Consider the following 9,965-nt stretch of genomic DNA (forward strand, 5'->3'; position numbering starts at 1 on the left):
ATACATTATACACTGTATGTATAATGTATTGCTGGGATTTGTTGTACTCTATAGCTGGTGATATTCTGCATTGCGCTGTATAGAGGACTACAAGTCCCAGCAATACTGCATTATACAGCGCAATACCACCAGCTGTAGAAGAGTACAACAAATCCCAGCAATAATACATTATAAAGTGGTACAATGCTAAATACCACCAGCTATAGAGGACTACAAAACCCAGCAATAGTACATTATACAGCGCAATGCAGAATGCCGCCAGCTATTATGTACTATTGCTGGGATTTGTTGTATTCCTCTATAGCTGGTGGTATTCTGCATTGCGCTGTATAATGTGCTTTTGCTGGGTTTTGTAGTCCTCTAGCCGGTGACATTCTGCATTCATTGCTATATAATTTTACACTTTCCATTTCACTATATTGCACACCACACTATCTTCTTTTTTACTTCCACCGCTCCACCGCTCCAAGCTTGCTCCTGTGATGGACTACAATCTCAATACAAACTAGTAGTCCTATCACTGGAGCCATTTTTTAAAATGTTATTGTTTATCCGATTAATCGAACCTAATAATCGGCTAACTAATCGATTTTGAAAATAATCGTTAGCTGCAGCTCTAGCTATATCTATATAGCTATTACACTTACACACGTTTAGATTTTACTTTAATAAGCTACAAAATGCATAAACAGAAAAAAACGAAATCAAAACTTGGCGGGGAATTTATCAAAACTGGAGCAGACAGAATCTGAAGCAGTTGTCCATAGTAACCAGATTCTCTCTTTCGTTTCCAAAGCTTAACTGCACAAACTGAAGAGAAATGCTGATTGGTTATTATGGGCAACCGCTCCAGATTCTCTTTGCTCCAGTTTTGATAAATTCCCCCCTTAGTGTGTCCATCCTCTGCAGGGATATGGTCCAGTGCATGATTACACAAATCATACCAAGCAGGTGCTAATGATCAACAAGATAACATGTAGGGTAAAAGACAATCATGAAATCAAACGGAAACAGCTGTGTAGGAGGAATGAAACTGGGTGAAGTCAGGCTCTACTAACAAATTGATGAACACATACATACATGTCTTTACACAATCCAAGACTTAGCAGCAAGTCACACTGAGGGGAATTCAATATTGCGTTTCCGCCAGAATTCTGGCGCTAATGCAGCCCAAGAAATGTCTGTGCCCAATTCTAAAGCATGCTATGCCATTTTCCGAATATCTACTGACTCCTACACCAAATTCAAGTAGTTCTTATTTGTGCCATATTTCATTCTGGTGCTGTGCCTGTCTCATATACCATCAATAAACTCAGACAGTTTGGTGTTATTGTAAAATTGCTGCTTATACATGAATTTGGCACAAATGATGACCCAATTCCTGTAAATCTGAAACACTTTTCTGATATGTGTCAACGACGCCATTTTTTAAACTCCCCTGACTGTGATGCTACTGCGTCAAGAAGGTTTCTCACAGACAGAAATTTTAAAGGAGACACGTGTTTCCACATATTCTCTCCAAGTTCTTGTGTAAAAGCACAAAGAAACAGGCAAAGTTGAGGACAGAAAATGCTATTGTTGGTCAAGGAAGAATAACTTAAGCGACTGAAGACACATCATGGTGGCTTCTGTTTACAAGAATATGTTCACTAGCACCATCATCACAGACATGACAGAAACCAGTAGGACCATGGTATATCCATCTCTTTTAAAGGCATAGGGTTGACACACCAATTATTGATTTGATTTAGTTGTTGTTTATGCACTTTGTAGGTTGCTAATTAATACATAAAAACTATTCACTGCATTATTTTGAAAGCGTCTTCACTTTACAGTATTTTTTCATTAGGTGCTTAACTTTTCAACAGTACTGTATATATGTATTTTATGTACAATATTACCTTCAAAAATGTTCATACAAGATTACAGTATGGATGATTACTACTGCCATCTAGTGATATCATTAGGTGATGCACTAGGTGACTTGTGACTGCATTAGCAGTTTAAACCTATGATTCAGTGGCTTTTACCTTGATACAGAGTACTCAAACCACGCAGATAAACATCAGCCTGCTAGGAATGCAGTTCACCATACCACATTACATTCTTACCCAATTTTTGGATGATTGGAATGAGAAAGAATTGCACGGGATTCTTCTGTATAATGTCTGCTAAAATACCTGCAAAAAAACCCAAAACAATTGTTTAACAACTAAAAGAGGAAAGTAAAAGAGTTTATAGTAATAGTATAAAGTAATAGTAAATTCATTCATAAGATTTATGCTAATCCCAACCCTCATTTTCTTCTTTACATGTGCTTTTAACAAAACACATATCTTGACAAAGTTTATTTTAACCATGAACATTAAGATAAGCTTATTCAAAAATAATCCCTTCAAGATGACCCATCAACAAAAATCACACTTCCCCAGAATCAAAGGTATATGCCAGCATTGCTAAATCATATTATTGGAAGTTAAAAAAAAAAAGTATTTCTTGCCATAAATAAAAAGCTGCATCCTCATAAAACAGACAAGATTACATGATCTCTGTCTACCAATATGCAATGTGGGCTTCACACTGCAGAGTCTATGTTTTTTTTAGTCAGACCCTGTCTGGTAGATTCTCCGTAAGATCAGAGGTTCCAATAATGCACAACCAGGAAGCAGAGCAAGTATATATATAACAAACAAATATACTGCAGCTGTCTCCATGTACACCTATACACAAAAAATTTACAAATATTAACATAAACTAATACAGTTATTTACTTTAAAACGGACCTCTCCCTCTTATAACAATTTGCCACCATCAATAAATGTCACCACATTTCATTGATCCACTCCACCCCCCCTAAAAAAAAATGTGCCACCATTTAAAAAAAAAAAAAAAAGCGCTGCCATTTTAAAAATAAACGTCATCGGTAGCCAGCTTCTTCTTATGAGTTTTCTGGGAAGTGCCACCGATGGACGCCTGCACCAGATCTCACCCATGCGCTGTATGACATTACGCATGGGCTGCCTCACTGGCCTTTTCTACCAAGACCAAGAGAGTTTTCGCTACATCTCGAGAGACCTCGCAGTTGGCTCACAAGAAGGCCCTGGAAGGCAATGGTGATGAAGCCTTCCCAGGGGGCAGCTGGGAGGTACTGGCTACATCACCAGTGCCTCAGGGAGAGCAGGTAGTGGAGGAATGTAAATGTAGATACACCCAAATATTGTATATTTGACAAATGAATGGAAAGTGTTTACAGTCCAGCATGCAGACCTGCATGTACTTGTGATTTTTAGGTTTGAGAGGAGGAAAGATGCACTGTAAACTGATCTCATTCAAATATATATATATTTATATTTTATATAAACAAAAACACCAACACATTTAAAGGCTATAGTTCCCTTTCAAGTAACTATAACGATGTTTTATAAAACCACTTTGACAACTGTGTGATACACTTACAGTAAATTTGTCAGTCCCAGAATGCCCATGCCATGAAAATCTGTTTTTGGATCATCACCTTGAAAGCCAATATCGCCCCACTGTTTAGTTATTCTGGACTTCAAATTCTCGTGTGGCATAAGCAAGTCCCAAAACTGAAAATAAAAATGGCAAATGTAATATGAATACAGTAGTATACACTGTATTACTTTTCTTTTGAACTCTCAAATGGGAATATACAAGTCTCAATATTCTTTTGATTTATTCAGTGCATATGAACTCGATGGACATGTGTCTTTTTTTCATCCTAACAACTTAACTATATCTCTACGCATGAACACAAAATAAACACAAACTAAGTAAAGCAGCACTCTTTAATTTAGGTATGTATTCATTAAAAGGAGAACTATGGGGTAAGTGTTTTTCCCCATAGTTCTCCTAAGGGTCACGGGAGGACGCAAACTAGCGTGTTTATGTTTACTAGCATATAAACTTTATGTCCTCCTGTGACCCAAAGCTCAGTATATTGCGAGCTACAGCTCACGGTATACTGGGACCGCCGCAGCTGGCACGGATCCCGACATTACTGTCTGGATCCACCCAGTTGCGTGGGTGACAGCAGGCTCTGCCTATCTAGAGGCAGAGCCAGCTGTGCCCGCCCCCTCCCCCGCCTGTTCCGCCAGTCAGCACTGGAGGATCGGACAGGGGAGGGGGGAATCCCCACAGGGAGCCGTGCGTGACAGTCACGGTTCTCTGCAGGGACATGATCGAGAAGTGAGCGAGCGACGGTATGAGTTCGCTCACTTCCCGATCTATTGAGCAGACGAGTGACAGTTTCATTGTCACAGGTTGGCTCGAACTATGAGGTTGAGTGAAAATCACTCACCTCATAGTTCTCCTTTAAAAATCCTTAAGTGTATGTAAACCCTAAAACTGAACTTCTTGCATTTGCTCACTTTTGGTGTGTTTATTATACCATTGGAAGCATTTTGTTATATCTATAGAAGTGAAAATATATATATACAAGCTGATTGTGTCAGAAATTCAGAGCGGTCATGTATCCTCTGCAAAGTTCCCCAGCCATCTCAAAGAGGCTGTTTAGCCCTCCTTATGTTTTTCATGGACTACTGAATGATTAGTTGTTGAGATCAGAGAGTGGGAGGGGTTAAATAGTTTGCAAAAGACACTAGGAAGGTTGACAACACTCAGTCCACAAAAATACTGTGTGTCGTCAGCCCATAACAGGACTTAGGAGCTGAGTGGAAGATCACCAGCTATTTTCTTTTACTTGCAAGGTCTCTAAAAGAATAAAGCATAGGGAAATGTACATGATTTGCAGAGATTAACCACATATATTTGTTTTTATATTGTCTTTACCGTATGCTTTAAATGTATTTGAAAAAGTTCTTACATGTAGAAGGGAGTGCTGATAGCAGTGTGATAATGTTTGTTTGTCGGCCGATTGCTGTTTGCACCTTTTAAATTTGTAGAAGTGTTAATATTTTAGGTTGGGGTCCCTCAGCCCTCTCTAGTTTCCATAAAATCATTGCTCGAACCGTTGGTGTATTGTTGCAGCAGCTTAGTGACCTCTAGTGGCATTATCCAGTAGCGCGGAATTACACTTTACATGAGCTATTTTTAGCAGCTTGCTAGCAGTAGATATAGGCAAAAAAACCAGAGGGCTTAGAACCCTTTTAAGTATCAAAAGATCTAAGAGTACAAGTTCAGCGCTGTTACAAAATCTCCCTAGTCCTAATCTCAAGCCCCCTCAATACATTTAGCTGCGCAACCTATCTAGCCCCTTTCCAGCCATCCCAGGTCTGTATGTACCTCCTCCGATGAAGGAGCAACATCCCATTCAAGTCTATGAACAAAATCAGTATGAATAAATTTGCTGTAGGATTTCCATCCTTTAGATATGTAGCTGCTTGCCCACAAGCATTCTGTACATGGTAGTTTGTACACAGAGAGTGTATATAATGGTAATGCATGTAGCTCAGCAGTCACATATTACAAATGTATCTATTGGTCACATAATACACAGTGTTAACAGGTCGTGCTGGGAGTTGTAGACCTCTTGTGTACACTATACAGTGTATGTAGGTCATGTCCCTGGTCATGCTCGAGCATGAAGTCTTCTGGTTCTAATGGGCCTTCAAAAACCTTCGAACTAAAAGATACAGTATTTCCAAATCATGCCAAAACTTGTAGTCAAACCCCCCCACTCCCTTCACAAGTAACATATTATACAGTGTAAATATATATTCTGGGTGGAGGCGGTTGCGATCAATAGCTGGGTTGACTGCTGAAGAAAAAGGGGAAGTTAGCACAAAGACAAGCACAGGAAGACTGCAAACCACACCACTGCAGAGCAGGAAGGTATATTTATTATAACTGCAATGTGTATGTAAGGTGGAAAACTGATGTGACACAAAGTCACAGTGATCTTAATCAGTCACAGACTGCAGGCTGCAGTTAGCAGACCCAGAGCATAAAAATGTCATGGACCTCAGACTTTATACTTCTTGATCTGGTCCTACATAATATCTTCATAAGTAACTACCCTGTGTTACATGAGCCAATCGATGGCAATCAGATTGAAGTACTATCTATTGTCCATAGACATATTGACCACTGTAGATACCCCACAGCTGACTGTTTTCTGGAGAAAAATGATATTATTTTATACCATATATAACTAATCATTTTTGTTTGGATAAATCGTTCTGCGTCACTGAAATGAGACCGGTGCTAAGGATGTATGACGGGGGAATAAATATGCGGACAGGGACAGAAGATAAGTTTTTCTGTAAGAAAGGTCATCATTTAAATGTTCGCCATGGTCAACAGCTGGACCTAGCTTCTTTCCTTTCATTGTGGTTTAAAAGTGCAGGTGGATTCCAATTGGCTGGAGAAATGGGAGCTTGGAGGGTGGTACTTGCTAAAATTCTGATTTAGAGTGTAATCTCTGCCCATCAATACAACAGAGATCCTGCTAAGCAAGTGCCACTCCCTTCCACCTTCCAAGCCCCTATTTCTCCAGCCAAAAGGATCTGTGCTGTATTAGTGGGCAGAGATCAGAAGCAATGCACTCTAAGCAGAATCTTAAGAACCAAGGTATAGAGTATTATGTTAACACACTGTAAGCTTTACAAGAGATCTTACCTTGTTTTTTGAATGTTCCAAAGAGTATTCTAAAAGAGAAAAAGAAACCAATTACATTTTCGTATCATATTTTTCCTACAATAAATGAACGATAAGCTGTGTCTGGGGCTTTGCTGTGTATGATACAGCCCTGCAGCGCTGCCTCATTCTATATATTATAATAATACAGGATTTATATAGCGCCAACAGTTTGCGCAACAATATAAGGAAGACATTACAATTACAAAACAATTAAAGACAAGATGGTAAGGAGGGCCCTGCCCTGAGGGCTTACAATCTAAAAGGGAGGGGCCAGTGATACACGAGGAGGTAGCTGTGTGGAGATGAATTGTTTTAGAACATGATGGCTCAGTGGTTAGGTTGAGGTGGGATAGGCTTCCCTGAAGAGATGAGTCTAAAGGCAGTCAAGGTGGGAGATAGTCGGACAGGTTGGGGTAAAGAGTTCCAGAGGATGGGAGAGACTCTAGAGAAGTCCTGGAGGCGAGTATGGGAGGAGTTGACAAGGGAGCTGGAAAGCAGAAGGTCTTTTGAAGAGCGGAGGGGACGGTTAGGGTGATACTTTGAGACCAGGTTTGAGATATAGCCGGGGGTAGAGTTGTGGATGGCTTTGTAAATCATTGTTAATATTTTGAATTTTACTCTTTGCCAGTGCAGGGATTGACAGAGGGGGAGGGGGCGGTTTGCAGACAGTGAGTGGTTGGTTAGGTGGATGAGTCTAGCAGCTGCTTTCATGATAGACTGAAGGGGGAATAGCCTGTGTAGAGGTAGGCCAATGAGGAAGGAGTTGCAATAGTCAAGACGACATATAACAAGTGAGTGGATGAGTAGTTTTGCGGTTTCATTGGTGAGGAAGGGGCTCATTTTGGAGATGTTACGAAGGTGAAGGCGGCAGGATTTGGATAGTGATTGGATGTGGGGAAGAAAGGTGAGGTCCAAGTCAAGGATGATACCTAGCACCTTGTCATGAGGGGAGGGATGGATGGTTGTGTTATCAATCTCAAGGGAAAGGTTGGGGGAAGGTGCACGGTCAGGAGGAAATATCATTAACTCAGTTTTTAAAAGTTTGAGTTTTAAGAAGTGTTGTGACATCCAGACTGATATGCCAGTTAGTAGATTCATAAAAGTAAAAGATCACTCACACACTGCGGGGCTGTATAATAAATATGCCATGGCTGTTTATTTACAAGCAGCCGCAGATAGACACACAGCTCGCAAGCTGTGTGATCTGTTGTGTATGGCAGCGCTGGTCTGCAGAGCAGCCCACCCTCCCAGGGACCAGCACTGTCACTTAAATCTCCCTGCTAGGAGCATGGTCGGACAGCGGTTGGTAAACTGCCTGACTTTTTAGTAAAAGTAATTCTAAATGGGTGTCACAAGTTTAGGGACTTTGCAAGACTGATAAAGTAATTATATTACTGATTGTTTTCTGTCATCCAGTATTCACACAGATATTGAATGTGCATGGGAGTCATCTTCACTAATACACGGGCTTTGTATCTGCACATCTGGCTTAATCTACCAGATAATTGTTCATACTTGTTTATATTTTATGACATACTTTTTCTGTTAGATGCGTCATGCTGAACTCCAGCCTTCCCTTCAGTCTTGCACTGTTGTACCGGCTCCTCTCCTGTCCTGAAATTGCTTACCGTATATACTCGAGTATAAGCCGAGATTTTCAGCCCATTTTTTTGGGTGAAAAGTGCCCCCCTCGGCTTATACTCGAATTTCACTGCACACTGTGAGCTTCTCACAATGGGGGGAATTTATCAAAACTGGAGCAGACCAAATCTGGAGCAGCTGTGCATGGCAACCAATCAGCTTCTCTCTTCAGTTTGTTCAGTTAAGATTTGAAAATGAAAGAGAGAAGCTGATTGGTTGACATGCACAGCTGCTCCAGATTTTGTCTGCCCCAGTTTTGATAAATTCCCCTCAATGTGTTTTAGAAGTTGAAGCAAGTAAGATAGACCCTGCCTCATTTCCTAGTTGGAGGAAGTTCAGTAAGCCCTCATCTAGCCCTCTCCTCCCCAGCCGTTTGGTCCCTTCTCCACCTCTTATTTATTGAATTTCAGTTCAGTCATAGAGGTTCAGTATTACATGTGACCATTACCTAGTAGACATGTGCACTGCCAAAAAATTCGTTTAGTTTCGTTTCGTTTTAAATTCGGATTTGTGTTATTTCGTTTTTCAGGATTCGGGTGTGAAAGTCAATTCGGATTCGGAATTCGGATTCGGACGAAATTCGGTAGCGTTAGTACGAACGTTCGTTTTCTGTTCTTAGTCGTTTCTTATTCGTTTCGTTCGTTCGTTTGCAGCAAAAGTGACATTTGAGGGGGAAAATTTTTTTTTCTCCTTCTCTAATGTCACTTTGCTCCAACAAACGAAACGAATAAGAAAAGAAAACGAAACGAACGTTCGAACTACCGCTACCGAATTTCGGAAATGGAAATTCGGATTCGTTTGCATTCGTTATGTCTGTAATTCGGAATTCGGATACATCCGAATGTCCGAATTTCCGAAAATTCGTCTGAATTTCGATTCGGAACGAAACGAATCGCACATGTCTATTACCAAGAGCAGTCTGCATGCAAATGCAGCCTGCCTAGGAATACCCATTCCTCCAGACTGACACCCTCCCTTCAGGGCATTTTGATATCTGCATAACTAATAGCCTGACCACTGTGTGCATCAGGGTTGTGGGCGCTTGAGAGGAGTATTGAGGCAGGGTGCTGTGATGGTTTAAGGAAGCTATGTACAGCACCCTGCTGGCCCCTCCCACCAGCCATAATCACCCTGTACTGCATAGAGAAGCACAACAAATCAGTGATGACATGACTGGGTTTGAAATAGGCCATGTAATAACATTTTTGTTTTGTTTCATTCAGAAGAATGTTGATGAGGGAAGGGGGGAAGGGGTTAGGGGGGGGGGGGCAAAGAAGGCAAAATATAAGCAGACTGAACTTGAGCTTTAATTAATGTTACCTATCCTATGAGTCCTGAAAGCACCATCCGTGGATCTGTCACAAATCCGCTGCAACTCGCATTTGCCATGAATTTGTCTTAGAAACCATTTCAACCAAAATCTGAAATAGTTACTATAAAGATATTGCCAGAAGTAGAGAAGCATCCTAAAAGGAAAAAAACATACACATTGTCACATATAGTATTCAGCTTCAGGACAGAATCAGAATCCTACATTTTTGTTTAAAGGCAACATTTAAAAAAAAATAAAAAATGTTTGTACAACCCTAGAATGCATGCAAATTTCCCAATGATTTATCCCTTTAAACACACTGCAAGTACAGAATAGTAACGGTTTATCTGCCAGTGTAAGGATCCGTGCAAGCTCAGCTGGGTATCTGGGA

At 40.6% G+C, this 9,965-nt stretch overlaps 1 protein-coding gene across 1 annotated transcript in view; it reads right to left on the minus strand.

The window, feature by feature from the left end:
• ELMOD2 (ELMO domain containing 2) overlaps positions 1-9,727 on the minus strand; it is an 11,419-nt gene extending 1,692 nt beyond the window's left edge. The window contains exons 1-4 of the mRNA XM_018563412.1: positions 9,583-9,727; positions 6,601-6,629; positions 3,457-3,590; positions 2,112-2,180 (exon numbers count right to left, since the gene is read on the minus strand). Coding sequence (XP_018418914.1) covers positions 2,112-2,180; positions 3,457-3,590; positions 6,601-6,629; positions 9,583-9,727 — 377 coding nt within the window. The remainder of the gene's footprint in view (positions 1-2,111; positions 2,181-3,456; positions 3,591-6,600; positions 6,630-9,582) is intronic.
• Positions 9,728-9,965: the final 238 nt, after the last annotated feature.

The sequence above is a fragment of the Nanorana parkeri genome, unplaced genomic scaffold, assembly GCF_000935625.1.
Source record: "Nanorana parkeri isolate BGI_ZX_2015 unplaced genomic scaffold, ASM93562v1 scaffold662, whole genome shotgun sequence".
NCBI classification, from domain to species: Eukaryota; Metazoa; Chordata; class Amphibia; order Anura; family Dicroglossidae; genus Nanorana; species Nanorana parkeri.